This window comes from Oncorhynchus gorbuscha, linkage group LG19 (genome assembly GCF_021184085.1).
Source record: "Oncorhynchus gorbuscha isolate QuinsamMale2020 ecotype Even-year linkage group LG19, OgorEven_v1.0, whole genome shotgun sequence".
In the NCBI taxonomy this organism is placed as follows: Eukaryota; Metazoa; Chordata; class Actinopteri; order Salmoniformes; family Salmonidae; genus Oncorhynchus; species Oncorhynchus gorbuscha.
In genome coordinates, this window is record NC_060191.1 from 8,352,238 (window position 1) to 8,367,398 (window position 15,161).

At 44.1% G+C, this 15,161-nt stretch overlaps 1 protein-coding gene across 6 annotated transcripts; it reads left to right on the forward strand.

Moving 5' to 3' along the window:
* The first annotated feature begins 242 nt into the window (after positions 1–242).
* LOC124005279 (gastrula zinc finger protein XlCGF57.1-like) lies at positions 243–14,927 on the forward strand. Of its 6 annotated transcripts, XM_046314387.1 has the most exons (7): positions 253–323; positions 1,964–2,143; positions 2,240–2,335; positions 2,443–2,518; positions 12,623–13,002; positions 13,110–13,185; positions 13,388–14,927. In XM_046314387.1, the coding sequence occupies exons 1-7, from the start codon at positions 294–296 to the stop codon at positions 14,770–14,772; spliced, it is 2,223 nt and encodes a 740-aa protein (XP_046170343.1). In that variant the 5' UTR covers positions 253–293; the 3' UTR covers positions 14,773–14,927. The 6 variants fall into 6 exon arrangements, with proteins under 6 accessions (XP_046170344.1, XP_046170343.1, XP_046170341.1 ...); XM_046314385.1 differs by having other exon boundaries at positions 1,964–2,335; XM_046314386.1 differs by having other exon boundaries at positions 313–441; positions 1,964–2,335.
* The last annotated feature ends 234 nt before the right edge of the window (positions 14,928–15,161 follow it).

Genomic DNA, 15,161 nt, shown 5'->3' on the forward strand with positions numbered 1-15,161 from the left:
GCCTACTGGTAAAATGTACATTATGGTATACTTCAAGGGTACTCCAGGCAAAGCAACATTTAGTTGGTGGTACAGTATCGTTCCCACATTTTGACAGAAGAGGCCTGTTATTATTGCAATAAAATAACTTTTTATTATCAGAAACATAACACATTTCCGATATAATTTATTTTGAGGAATATTTCTTTAAGAATCCACACCAATAAACCGCCTCCAAATCGTTGCATATCGAGGAGCCATTACCTGATTGGTCAAGGCCACGTGTAGTAAGCACTTTAAGGACATAAACTAGGATGTGCAGCGTTTTTATGGCGTCGACTAAGGTAGGCGAGGCTGTGTTGGCCCTTCTATCATTGAGCATTTACGAGATATACAATAATACGTTAGCCTTTGCTGTATTATTCTCATCAACAAAAACGAGACTACTCGTTAACGACTAAGGTGAAACTCCATATGATTATTCATTTTCGTGTTCGTGTGTTGCACCAAAGATACTGGATATACGAGATGCTTGTCTCTACCCTAACAATGGGGATTCGTTGTCTACAGAGCATAACGGCGGGCTCCCCCATATTCCTTTCTTTAGATAGGTGGATTTACGTCTCGTTTTTGAATATTCTATGAGGGGTGTTGACGTCCGCCGCCTGTAAAACAGTCTCGAATTTCAATAGGGACAACTCTTGTATAAAGTGTTTTTTCTTAAATCTGCCTGGATGTCAGTGCATCACACTTATATCAGTATACTCGTAACAACCTAAGCATTACCGAACTTATATCAAATAAGCCACACGTATAAAAATAGAATTTCCTTTTTATCTTGACTAAATTCGACACTCATTGCCCCGACCCCATACAAAAACTCCTCACATAAATAATGATCTGCTTAACGTGGAGAGATTTTGGGCAGAGACACGCTCTCGCTTTGCCTCTTCCTATCTGGTTGCACTTGCATTCAGTAGCATCTATGGATTACATAGAATAGACGTAAACGGAAGAATCAAGGACAGGACGGTTCCAGGGGCTATTTATTACTCTGATGCTGTTGCAAAACGTTTCTTTAACGGAAGCAAAAGGAACGAAACGGGGAGGGTCTTATCTGAATTTGTCCAATAGAAACTCGTGGTTGGACATGGTTACACCCCTGATGTTCTGAGATTCTCTCTGGTGTTTACAAAACCACTTCTACTGTGAGATTATTATATCATGAGGATGCTGCTAGATTAGCATATGAACATTAGACCTGTTTAAAGGCGTTACGTGGTCAATCTGATGTTTGCATTGGCCGTTCAGCATTTACGAGATACGCCTCTGCAGAAGTCAGGGCATGTATACTTATTGCGCTTTGCGGAGCAGCGCAGATCTGTTGTAAAGGAAGTTGTCAAGGAATGAGTTTGTGTTTATACAGGACCTCCCATCCCCACCTACCGTCACCCTACCATGTCAATGCGAAGGAGTTATATGGAGCCCTCCACATTGTTACAACATTTGGAAGGTGCACGGCGGTGCTGTATGGAGCTCAATTTGGCCTCTGCATGCCACCAGAGGTGGCATTAATCGGCTTTTTTTTAACGGTAGAGCAAAGGATGGTACTATATGGGAAATTAATTGCCGCAGTATTGCCGTTGTAATGACTACATTATGCATGGAATGCCAAGGCATAATTGTATAAAAGTGTGTATTCTAATTTAAAATGTATGTTGTTCTGTACCTATCTATTAATGTTATGTAGGAGTAGCTGCTGCTTTAGCAGTAGCTGATGGGGATCCTAATAAAATACCAATACTAGCAGCTCAAGACATTAGCTAGTTAGACTGCTGCACCATTTGAGATCCCTAAACTAAGGTACTGCATCTCAGAGCTATAGGCGTTACTACAGACCCTGGTTCGATATATTAGTATGATCCCTGCCTGATATTGCTGTCTAAGGGATGATGCTCAATAAAACCTGGTCTTTTCCCCACAGAATTCAAATCAAGAAGCACTCCAGCAAGATGAGCAAACCTGGGTAAAACAACACAACAAAACTAAGATGTCTAAACACCATCAAGACCCCATCAAAACAGAGTGTGGAACACAGTCAGATGATGTTGACTGCAATAGAGAAGAACCAGACATTAGCCAATCACCCTACATTACTAAAGGGGTATGTATCAGCTCCATCTTCATCAAAGAAGAACCAACAGACTTTGAGCAGCAGGGAATGGGAGAGGAACCAAACCGTTCTGTTCCTTCCTTCCAGAAGAAGCACATCAAACATCAAAATACATCCAATCCAATGACCGGATGTAGCCAGATATCAAGGAGTCCTGTGGTGACGCTAACAAGATTGTCTAATGTAAGAAGAGTTAGTGGTCTTTCCCAACATGTGACAGTAACTAGACAATAGTATTTAGACTTTTGCTTCATGCATACTGTGGTTTCTTCGTCTTTCTAATCCATAAGGTGGTGGTTAAGACTCTTCTGCGAGACACTAAAGTGTGTTTGGTGAAGGAGGAAAACCCAGACGAGACAGATGGAGGTAGGGCATAGTTCATACATCCAGTCCATCCTCAACGCTGCATTTGAAATGGATGATGGGATTACTTGAACATCATTTGAACATTAATTTACCAATCTTTGAAATTAATTTTCAGCAAAGATATTTACTCAAGCATTTTATTGTTGAATGAGGAAATGTAGGAAATCACAACTATGTTCTGTTTCCTCCTCACATCGCTCTCTTCTCACTCTTTCTACCATCCTTCCACTGCTCTGTCCCTCTCCCTCAGTCTCTACTTCTCAGTTCTTTCCTTGTCCACACTGCACCATCTCCTTCACTGACTGTTACTTCCTGGAGAATCACATCAAGACCAAACACCCGAAGCAGTACCTGGCCATGCTGAAAAGCCATGTCTCAAAGAGTAAAACCGTGTATGCCCCCACACACAGCTGTCCCCACTGTAGCTGCATGTTCCATACCCCACGGCAGCTACACGTCCACACCCGTCAGGCCCACCCCTCTGCCCCGCTAAGGAAACTCCACCCCTGCCCTTATTGTGCCCGGAGCTTCCAGTACATAGCCAGACTGCATACTCACTGCAAGGTTTGGCATAAAATGGCTGTCGCTTTCATCGATGGGTACCTCAGTTGCGCTGACTGTGGAAAGAGCTTCAAGAATTCCTGGGGACTGGGGCCTCACCAGTGTCACAAACCTGAGGACACTAAGCCTGAGGATTGCCCTGTCTATATGAATATTGGTATGCCATGCTCAGAGTGTGGCAAAAACTGCTCTAGTCCTCGGAATCTGCGCATTCACATGCGCACACACACCGGCGAGAAGCCTTACGTCTGTAAGGAGTGTGGCAAGAGCTTCTCAGAAGACAGCAGTTACCGCAAACACATGATGATACACTCGGGGGTCAAACCATTCAAATGCCAGGATTGTGGAAAGGGTTTTGCCCGGATGGGGCGCCTCCGAGTTCACATGACTATTCACTCTGGCGAGAAGTCTTTCTCCTGCTCCAAATGTGACAAGCGGTTTGCATACAAAGATTGTCTGAATCTTCACCTGCGCACACACTCAGGGGAGAGACCTTTCAAATGTACTGTGTGTGGTAAAGACTTTGCTTACAGAAATTATCTGAAGTTGCACCTGAAGATCCACAACAATGAAAGGAACTACCATTGTGGGGTTTGTGGGCTGAAGTTCATAAACAGTGCAGCATTGAAAACCCACCAGCGCACACACACTGGGGAGAGGCCTTTCCATTGCACAGTGTGTGACAAGACATTTTTTCGACATGAACACCTGAAGAACCACCAGCGCACTCACACAGGTGAGAAACCATACACCTGTACCGAGTGCGGTAAAAGCTTCACTCAGTCTGGAGATCTGGCTAAACACAAGCGCATCCACACTGGGGAGAGGCCATTTGAATGTTCTGAATGCCACCGACGGTTTATCTGTTCTGCTGATCTGACCAGACACATGAGGATCCACAATAACTCACGGCCATATCCCTGCCAAGAGTGTGACAAGAGATTCCGCTTGGCCAACCACCTTAAAATTCACATGAGGACCCACACTGGGGAGAGACCATACTCCTGCCCCCGCTGCCATCGCACCTTTTCTCGCACCCACCACCTCACCGGTCACCTGCCTAGATGTCGCTGAATGATGAAATTAGACTATATAAATCAACTTTTTTACTCTTATTGTAGTTATTTAATAAGGGAACAGTGGGGTACAGAAGATGATTTTGTGCCCGACTCTGACCTGGTAATGCTAATAAATGTTAATGACAATAAAGGCTATTCTGTTCTGTAGTTTCTGGTGTTTTTATGTATGCCAACTTGATTGAGTTGGAGGTGTGCGTAGCCAATAAGAGAGTCATACAACATACATTTCAGTCTCCCAGTATGGGTTGCAGCCAGTGCAATATAGCATGTACTATAGATTGCAGTATAGCATTTACTGAGATGCAGCCGCCGCAGTAGTCAGAGGAAACAAACTTTTTAAGTAAGTCGGTTTGTGTTTATACAGGACCTTCTGCCCCCACCTACCGTCAACCAATCATGTCAATGCTGAGCTATAAAGATCCCTCCACATTGTTACAAAATGTGAGAGGAGCACAGCGATGTGGTACGGAGCTTGATTTGGCCTCTGCATGCCTCCGGAGGCTCACACCCGCCATACAAAGCCTCCGACCACATATGCAGATCAAGCATAAATTGTTTTTTAGGCTACACTATCATTCCCACATTTTTAGTCAAATGAGGACATAGGGGCATTCTCAATTGGTTAGCTAACCCTTCCATCCTCTCCTTGCCGCCTTTTGAAAAAGGTGATCAAGGAAATTTGCTTTCTGTAGCTCTAACTCCAAAATGTTTTGTGACACTAAAGTCCATGGAGAATAAGAGCCCCTCCTCCCAGCTGCCCATTGCACAGAGGCTAGGTAACACTGTCACCACCGATAAATCCACGATAATCGAGAATTTCAATAAGCATTTCTCTACGGTTGGCTACACTTTCCTCCTGGCTAACCCAACAGCTCCACCCCCCCCCCCCCCCCCAGTTACTTTCCCAAGCCTTCCCAGCTTCTCCTTCACCCAAATCCAGATAGCAGATGTTCTGAAAGAGCTGCAAATCCTGGACCCGTACAAATCAGCTGGGCTAGACAATCTGGACCCTCCCTTTCTAAAATTATCCACCGCCATTGTTGCAAACCATATTACCAGTCTGTTCAACCTCTCTTTCGTATCTCCCGAGATCCCTAAAGATTGGAAAGCTGCCGCAGTCATCCCCCTCTTCAAAGGGGGTGACACTCAAGACCCAAACTGTTATAGACCTATATCCATCCTGCCCTGCCTTTCTAAAGTTTTCGAAAGCTAAGTTAATAAACAGATCACTGACCATTTTGAATTCCACCTTCTCTGCTGTGCAATCCGGTTTTCGAGCTGGTCACAGGTGCACCTCAGCCACGCTCAAGGTACTAAACGATATCATAACGCGCCATCGATAAACGACAGTACTGTGCAGCCGTCTTCATCGACCTGGCCAAGGCTTTCAGCTCTGTCAATCAACGTATGACTGCCTCGCCTGGTTCACCAACTACTTCTCAGACAGAGTTCAGCGTGTCAAATTGGAGGGCCTGTTGTCTGGACCTCTGGCAGTCTCTATGGGGTACCACAGGGTCCAATTCTCGGGCCGACTCTTTTCTCTGTATTTATCCACGATGTAGGTCTTGCTGCGGGTGATTCCCTGATCCACCTCTACAGCAGATGACACCATTCTGTATGTATCTGGCCCTTCTTTGGACACTGTTAACTAACCTCCAAACGAGCTGCAATGCCATACAACACTCCTTCCATGGCCTCCAACTGCTCTTAAATGCTAGTAAAAACCAATTGCATGCTTTGCAACCGTTCGCTGCCCACACCCGCCCGCCCGACTAGCATCACTACTCTGGACGGTTCTGACTTAGAATATGTGGACAACTACAAATACCTAGGTGTCTGGCTAGACTGTGAACTCTCCTTCCAGACTCACATTAAACATCTCCAATCCAAAATTAAATCTAGAATCGGCTTCCTATTTCGCAACAAAGCCTCCTTCACTCATCCCGCCAAACATACCCTCGTAAAACTGAGTTTTTGTATGGAGGTCAATGAGAGTGTAGAAATTGATCAACATAAAAATTAATGGCTTATTTGCTACGTGATATTTATTTGATCGAATAGAAGTCGTGTAATGCTGAAGTGTTTAAAAGTGTACTGATATAAGTAGGACACCTGACATCCTGGTAAAAAGATGGCTATGCATATTCTTGTTATGAGGCTTGTAGCGTAGCATCTCTCAGTTAAATACGGGTGGTTGACGTAAACAACCCTCGTCGAATATTCAAAAAGGATTACAATTATGAGACGCATTCACCATTCAAAATAAAGTATAGGCGGGAGCTAGACAGCCCGCTGTGCTGATTTGTGGACATCGACTCCCATTGTTCGGGCGAAGAGATATGTATCTTGTCAGTATATCTATAATCTTTGGGTATAATAATAACTGGAGACTGTGTCCAAGATTTCCGACTGATGTTTTCAAGGTAATCTACTCAGATTCGCATACACTGATTCATGGACCGTCTATATCTGGTTTATATGGACCTACATCACATAGCGCACTAGCATTCAGTGTGCACAGGGAGCAGTGACGACATCGTACGTCATCCCTAAACATGGCAGACATTGGATGAATATAAAATGTTAATATTTCGTCTGTGGGTGATTAAAAAATAATCGGCCTCAACAACAATTATTTGAATAATTTAATGTATGTTGTGTGCACAAAGGCTATGACTAAAGTGTCTTATTAGGAATTTTCAAATCTGACTTCTCGATGTGGTCATGTTTCGAAATGTTATTTCTGGGCCGAGCGTCAGTTAAACTGTAGTACCGAAACTAATCTCTAGGAGCAGTCGAAACGGTGCATCTCCGTGGCCCCTTGATTCTGCCCCATTCAGAAATGGGTAGTTCTACTTGTGATCCTTGGGACGTCCCTGCCCTAACGCTAACTGTAACCTTAAACCCTACCCTACCCTTCCCCTACCTTAACCATAACCCTTACCTAACCCTTTCCTTAATGAACCATTTTACATTTCAACTTCAATGGGGTAAAGTCAGAGTTGTGATGTCCCAATGAACCTGGATAGCATGGATCTTTAGCAATATCGAAGATTTTTATAACTAACCCAAGATAGACCACAGCCTGTCATTTCCAATGGGAACAAATAAGTCATAGTGGGCAGAACAAGCAAGGACGTGGGCATAGCCAAGCACAAGCTAGTGAGATCCTATTGGCCGTTCTAGCAAGTATTTGTATTTTTTCCGTTAGGGACCGCTTACTCTGTGCGGGTGTGCATACAAACATATATTTAACAGATGTTATTGTAGCGAAATACTTGTGTTCCTAGCTCCAACAGTGCAGTAACATCTAACAATTCACAACAATACACAAATCTAAAAGTAAAATAATGGAATTAAAAAATATATAAATATTTAACACAAGCAAAGTCGGAGTGGCAAAAATACAAAATATAGTAGAATAGAATACAGTATGTACATGAGTAAACAGATGAGATGAGTAAACATTATTAAAGTGACTAGTAAGCATTTCACGGTAAGGTCTACAGGTCTACGTACACATGTTATATTCGGCGCATGCGACTAATAAAATTTGATTTAAATTAGTGTTCTATTATTAAAGTGGCCAGTGATTCCATATCTATGTATATAGGGCTGCAGCCTCGAAGGTGCAGGGTTGAGTAGCCGGGTGGTAGCTGGCTAGTGATGGCTTTTTAACAGTCTGATGGCCTTGAGATAGAAGCTGTTTTTCAGCCTCTCTGCCCTAGCTTTGGTACACCTGTACTAACTTCTCCTTCTGGATGATAGCAGGGTGAACAGGCCGTGGCTCAGGTGGTTGATGTAATTTGATATTTTTGGCCTTCCTGTTTACATCGGGTGTTGTAGGTGTCCTGGAGGGCAGACAGCACCACCCTCTGGATAGCCCTGCGGATTTGGGCGGTGCAGGTGCCGCACCAGGCGGTGATACAGCCTGACAGGATGCTCTCAATTGTACATCTGTAAAAGTTTCTAAGGGTCTTAGGGGCCAAGCCAAATTTCTTTAGCCTCCTGAGTTTGAAGAGGCACTGTTGCACCTTCTTCATCACACTGTCTACATTGGTGGACCATTTCAGATTGTCAGTGATGTCTACACCGAGGAATTTGAAGCTTTCCACCTCCACTGCAGTCCAGTCGATGTGGATAGGGGTGTGCTCCTGTAACGGATGTGAAACGGCTAGCTTAGTTAGCGGTTGTGCGCGCTAAATAGCGTTTCAATCGGTGACGTCACTTGCTCTGAGACCTTGAAGTAGTGGTTCCCCTTGCTCTGCAAGGGCCATGGCTTTTGTGGAGCGATGGGTAACGATGCTTCGTGGGTGACTGTTGTTAATGTGTGCAGAGGGTCCCTGGTTCGCGCCCGGGTATGGGTGAGGGGACGGTCTAAAGTTATACTCCTACATTGATGCTGTTGACCCGGATCACTGGTTGCTGCGGAAAAGGAGGAGGTCAAAAGGGGGGTGAGTGAAACGGTTAGAGGCACTGTTGAAGAGGCACTGTTGCACCTTCTTCATCACACTGTCTACATTGGTGGACCATTTCAGATTGTCAGTGATGTCTACACCGAGGAATTTGAAGCTTTCCACCTCCACTGCAGTCCAGTCGATGTGGATAGGGGTGTGCTCCTGTAACAGATGTGAAACGGCTAGCTTAGTTAGCGGTTGTGCGCGCTAAATAGCGTTTCAATCGGTGACGTCACTTGCTCTGAGACCTTGAAGTAGTGGTTCCCCTTGCTCTGCAAGGGCCATGGCTTTTGTGGAGCGATGGGTAACGATGCTTCGTGGGTGACTGTTGTTAATGTGTGCAGAGGGTCCCTGGTTCGCTCCCGGGTATGGGCGAGGGGACGGTCTAAAGTTATACTGTTACACTCCCTCTGCTGTTTCCTCTCCTTTGAGGGAGAGGTTATTTTCCTGGAACCACTCCACCAGGACCCTCGCCTCCTCCCTGTAGGCTGTCTCGTCATTGTTGGTAATCAGGCCTACTACGTTTGTGTCGTATGCAAACTTGATGATTGAGTTGGAGGCGTGCGTAGCCACGCAGTCATAGGTGAACAGGGAGTACAGGAGGGGGCTGAGCACGCACCCTTGTGGGACCCCTGTGTTGGTGATCAGCGAAGTGGAGGTGTTGTTTCCTACATTCACCACCTGGCCTGTCAGGAAGTTCCACATCCCATTTGCACAGGGCGGTGTTCAGACCCAGGGCCCCAAGCGTTAATGATGAGCTTGGACGGTACCATTGTGTTGAAGGCTGAGCTATAGACAATGAACAGCATTCTGCCGTAGGTATTCATCTTGTCCAAATGGGATAGGGCAGTATTCAGTGCGATGGCAATTGCATCCTCTGTGGCTCTATTGGGGCAGTAAGCAAATTGAAGTCGGTCTAGGATGTCAGGTAAGGTAGAGTTGATATGATCCTTAACTAGCCTCTCAAAGCACTTCATGATGACAGAAGTGAGTTCAATGGGTGATAGTCATTTAGTTCAGTTACCTTTGCTTTCTTGGGTGCAGGAACAATGGTGAACATATTGAAGCAAGTGGGGACAGCAGGCTACGATAGGGAGAGATTGAACATGTCTGTAAACACTCCAGCAACCCAATTCGCCCTTCCACTCCTTCTAAACAACTTTTTAAATTGTTTTACTTTGTGAAAGGGTCAAATCAACTAAAATTTGTCCACTCTGTTCGTAACAGATTTTAGTTTTGGGAACAGAAAACTGTATTGAGATCAAACGTTTCGTCAATGAGAACATTAGCATAATGTTTCAAAATCCATCTCATTACATCTTCAAATTCGCCATTGGGAGTTTCCCATAGGAATAGGTGGATGACGTCAGCGCTATCGCCATCTAGTGATTTTGATTATGTACAGACTCAGTGAGCATAGCCTTGCTATTGAGAAAGGCCGCCGTAGGCAGACATGGCTCTCAAGAGAAGACAGGCTATGTGTTCATTGCCCACAAAATTAGGTGGAAACTGAGCTGCACTTCCTAACCTCCTGCCCAATGTATGACCATATTAGAGATACATATTTCCCCCAGATCACACAGATCCACAAAGAATTCGAAAACAAATCCAATTTTGAAAAACTCCCATATCTACTGGGTGAAATTCCACAGTGTGCCATCACAGCAGCAAGATTTGTGACCTGTTGCCACGAGAAAAGGGCAACCAGTGAAGAACAAACACCATTGTAAATACAACCCATATTTATGCTTATTTATTTTATCATGTGTCCTTTAACTATTTGTACATTGTATATATATATATATATATATATGACATTTGTAATGTCTTTACTGTTTTGAAACTTCTGTATGTGTAATGTTTACTGTTCATTTTTGTTGTTTTTCACCTTATATATTCACTTTGTATGTTGTCTACCTCACTTGCTTTGGCAATGTTAACACATGTTTCCCATGCCAGTAAAGCCCTTGAATTGAATTGAAATTGAAATTGATTTTAACGCTGTCTATGCTTCAATGAGAGCTGGCAGGCTTTCTCCCTGGGTAAAGCGGTGGTTTGAAAATATGTTGTTGTCTTTGATACTCGTGCCCCTCTTCACAACAAAACCCCTCAATTATGGGAGTCTCGGACTAAAGTATGTAGCGAAAGACAGAGCAGCGGAAGAATTTAGTGCAAGTCATCAGGCTCATTCTTATTATACTTCAGTGGCCAGGCTAGACCACTGGGCTTCTTCTCATCAAAAACGTTGTGAAGTGGGAATTCCTACCGGATGCTTCAGATTTATACATCCGGTAAAACATCTGGTACCTTGTTCAAATGGTTTCCACTAGTTACCAAAGCCACAAAATCAAAATTGGTTTTGACATAAGGTTAGCAGTGTGGTTAAGGTTTAAACCGACATTTTTGAGAAATTGTAGAAATAGGTTCAGTGTGGCTCAGTTGGTAGAGCATGGCGCTTGTTGTGCATTCGATTCCCACGGGGGAACGGTACAAAAATGTATGCATTCACTACGGTATATGAGAGTCTGCTAAATGAGGTAGAATGTACAAAAGAGGCGGGTTTATGACTTTGTGGCTGTTGTAACTAGTGACGACCTTGTTCTATCTGTGGGGGAACGTTGCGGACATAGACCAGAAAGTGCAGCGTTTTATGACGTCAGCAAAGGAAGTGAAGCTGTGTGCCATTCTATCATTGAGAATTTCAAGATACAAAGTAATTGGCCTTTGCTATGTTGTTCTCATTTACAAAGACTAGGCTACTAGCAGCTCAAAACAGTAGCTAGCTAGTTGGTTGCAACAGTAAGTAGAGTTTGCTGCCTGTAATATAACGAGCTATGCTTATGTCTTGAGCGGGTTGGGAACAACATGAATGCTAATGTCATATTGAAGGGTTAGCTGACAACGTCACGAAAACGATGCTTCAATGGGGCAGAACTCCTTGTTTTGATTCTGGATGTCCAACTAGCTAACAATGACTAGAAGCTGCCGTGTGGGGAATAGTTTCATATCGCTTTATTAGTTTCTTGATAGAATGTCGTTTTTTGAGGTGTTTTAACTGTTGCCACGTCATCTATGCTATAATGGCTAAATTCCGCTAGCTAGCTAACCAACAACTGTAACGATGTATTGAGAGACAGGTTCTCATTTTGCAGCAAATGTATTTATGTATTCAATAGACATTGGAGACGAAATATAGTTTACATTTTATCAACAATTTAAGACACCCCGGTTTGTTTTGCCCTAGTTGTGTGCGCGTCGGTTTTGTTGCTAAACAACCAACCCGTCTATAGGCCAATTATTACTGGTAGGTTGACTGTTAGAAACGTATGCAGTTACATTTATTGTTCATTGTTCTTCAATTACCCGATGATTGGTCAAATCAAATTGGATTGGTCATATACACATGGTTAGCATATGTTATTGCCAATTTGTAAGTCGCTCTGGATAAGAGCGTCTGCTAAATGACTTAAATGTGTAAATGTGAGTGTAGCGAAATCTAACAAGTAATATCTAACTATTACAAAACAAAAGCCTAATACCCACACATCTAACTAAAGGAATGGAATAAGAATGTATACAAATATGGATGAGCAATGTCAGATCGGCATAGGCTAAGATGCAATAGACGTGAGATGAGTAATGCAAGATATGTAAACATTGTTAAAGTGGCATTATTAAAGTGACTAGTGTTCCATTTATTAAAGTGGCCAATGATTTCAAGTCTGTATATAGGCAGCAGCCTCTCTGTGCTAGTGATGGCTGTTTAACAGTCTGATGGCCTTGAGATGGAAGCTGTTTTTCAGTCTCGATCCCAGCTTTGATACACCTGTACTGACCTCGCCTTCTGGATGATAGCGGGGTGAACAGGCAGTGGCTCGGGTGGTTCTTGTCCTTGATGATCTTTTTGGCCTCCTGTGGCTTATAATGTTGCATGGTTTATTAATATGATCACTGCTTGGTATAGCTCTAAGGGTGATGCTCAATAAAACCTGCTCTTTTCCCCACAGAATTCAAACGAAGAAGCACTCTAGTCAACAAGATGAAGAGCACACCTGGGGAAAAGCAACACAATAAAACCAAGCGGACTAAACACCATCCAGACCCCATCAAAACAGAGTGTGGAACACAGTCAGATGATGTTGACTGCAATAGAGAAGAACCAGACATTAGCCAATCACCCTACATTACTAAAGGGGTTTGTAACAGCTCCATCCTCATCAAAGAGGAACCAACAGACTTTGAGCAGCAGGGAATGGGAGAGGAACCAAACCGTTCTGTTCCTTCCTTCCAGAAGAAGCACATCAAACATCAAAATACATCCAATCCAATGACCGGATGTAGCCAGATATCAAGGAGTCCTGTGGTGACGCTAACAAGATTGTCTAATGTAAGAAGAGTTAGTGGTCTTTCCCAACATGTGACAGTAACTAGACAATAGTATTTAGACTTTTGCTTCATGCATACTGTGGTTTCTTCGTCTTTCTAATCCATAAGGTGGTGGTTAAGACTCTTCTGCGAGACACTAAAGTGTGTTTGGTGAAGGAGGAAAACCCAGACGAGACAGATGGAGGTAGGGCATAGTTCATACATCCAGTCCATCCTCAACGCTGCATTTGAAATGGATGATGGGATTACTTGAACATCATTTGAACATTCATTTACTCAAGCATTTTTTTGTTGAATGAGGAAATGTAGGAAATCATAACTATGTTCTGTTCCCTCTCATCTTTCTCTTTCTACCTTCTTTCCACTGCTCTGTCCCTCTCCCTTAGTCTCTTCTCCTCAATTTTTTCCTTGTCCACACTGCACCATCTCCTTCACTGACTGTTACTTCCTGGAGAACCACATAAAGACCAAACACCAGAAGCAGTACCTGGCTTTGTTCAAAAGCTATGTCTCAACAAGTAAAACTGTGTATGCCCCCACACACAGCTGTCCCCACTGTAGCTGCATGTTCCATACCTCACGACAGCTACACGTCCACACCCGTCAGGCCCACCCCTCTCCCTATCTAAGGAAACTCCACCCCTGCCCCTATTGTGAACGCAGCTTCCAGTACATAGCCAGACTGCATACTCACTGCAAGGTTTGGCACAAAATGGCTGTTACTTTCATCGATGGATACCTCAGTTGCGCTGACTGTGGAAAGAGCTTCAGGAATTGCTGGGGACTGGGGCCTCACCAGTGTCACAAACCTGAGGACACTAAGCCTAAGGATGGCCCTGTCTGTCTGAACATCGGCATGCCATGCTCAGAGTGTGGCAAAAGCTGCTCTAGTCCTCAGAATCTGCGCATTCACATGCGCACACACACCGGCGAGAAGCCTTACGTCTGCAAGGAGTGTGGCAAGAGCTTCTCAGAAGCCAGCAGTCATTGTAAACACATGATGATACACTCGGGGGTCAAGCCTTTCAAATGCCAGGACTGCGGAAAGGATTTTGCCCGGATGTGGCACCTCCGAGTTCACATGACCGTTCACTCTGGCGAGAAGCCTTTATCCTGCCCCAAATGTGACAGGCGGTTTGCATACAGTTATTCTTTGAAGCTTCACCTGCGCACACACTCAGGGGAGAGACCTTTCAAATGTACTGTGTGTGGTAAAGACTTTGCGGACAACGGTTATCTGAAGACACATCTGAAGATCCACAACAATGAAAGGAACTACCATTGTGGGGTTTGTGGGCTGAAGTTCATAAACAGTGCTGCGTTGAAAACCCACCAGCGCGCACACACTGGGGAGAGGCCTTTCCATTGCACAGTGTGTGACAAGACATTTTTCCGACACGCACACCTGAAGAACCACCAGCGCACTCACACAGGTGAGAAACCATACACCTGTACTGAGTGCAGCAAAAGCTTCACTCAGTCTGGAGATCTCACAAAACACATACGCACCCACACTGGAGAGAAGCCGTATGAATGTTCTGTCTGCCACGGCTGCTATACCTCTTCAGGGGATCTGGGCAAACACATGAGGATCCACAATGGCTCACGTCCCTTTCCCTGCCAGGAGTGTGACAAAAGCTTCCGCATGGTCGGTCACCTTAAAACTCACATGAGGACCCACACTGGTGAGAGACCATACTCCTGCCCCCGCTGCCATCGTACTTTTGCTCGCGCCCACCACCTATCTGGTCACCTGCCTAGATGTTGCTGAATGATTAGATTATTTATATACAGTCAACTCTTTTACTCTTGTAGTTATTTAATAAAGAACAGTGATGATACAGAAGATGGTTTTGTGCCCGACTTTGTTGTGTTATTAACAATAAATGGTAATGTCAATAAAGGCCGCTATAATCTGTGAAAGATGCCATGCCTGTTGTGTGGTTCTGGTGTTTTTTGTATGTTTTCTTTGAGCTGAAATAAGAGTCATATCACATACATTTCAGTCTTCCAGTTTTCTGTTGGTAAACCATCATTGGCCTGCACTGGCTGGTTTTGATATTACAGTAAGTTGTACATTTCATATTACAATTTGAAAGCTTTTGAAGAGGATTGATTCACCAATTTAGTCTATTTGTTTCTGAAATCCCAGACCTAGGG

What these genes read in the sequence shown, in the direction of transcription:
- LOC124005279 (XM_046314385.1), top strand. Translation starts at nt 294, where the DNA reads ATGTGCAGCGTTTTTATGGCGTCGACTAAG. An exon ending in CGCTAACAAGATTGTCTAAT is followed by an intron (nt 2,336 to 2,442) that starts GTAAGAAGAGTT and finishes CTAATCCATAAG; the next exon opens with GTGGTGGTTAAGACTCTTCT. An exon ending in CCCAGACGAGACAGATGGAG is followed by an intron (nt 13,186 to 13,387) that starts GTAGGGCATAGT and finishes CCTCTCCCTTAG; the next exon opens with TCTCTTCTCCTCAATTTTTT.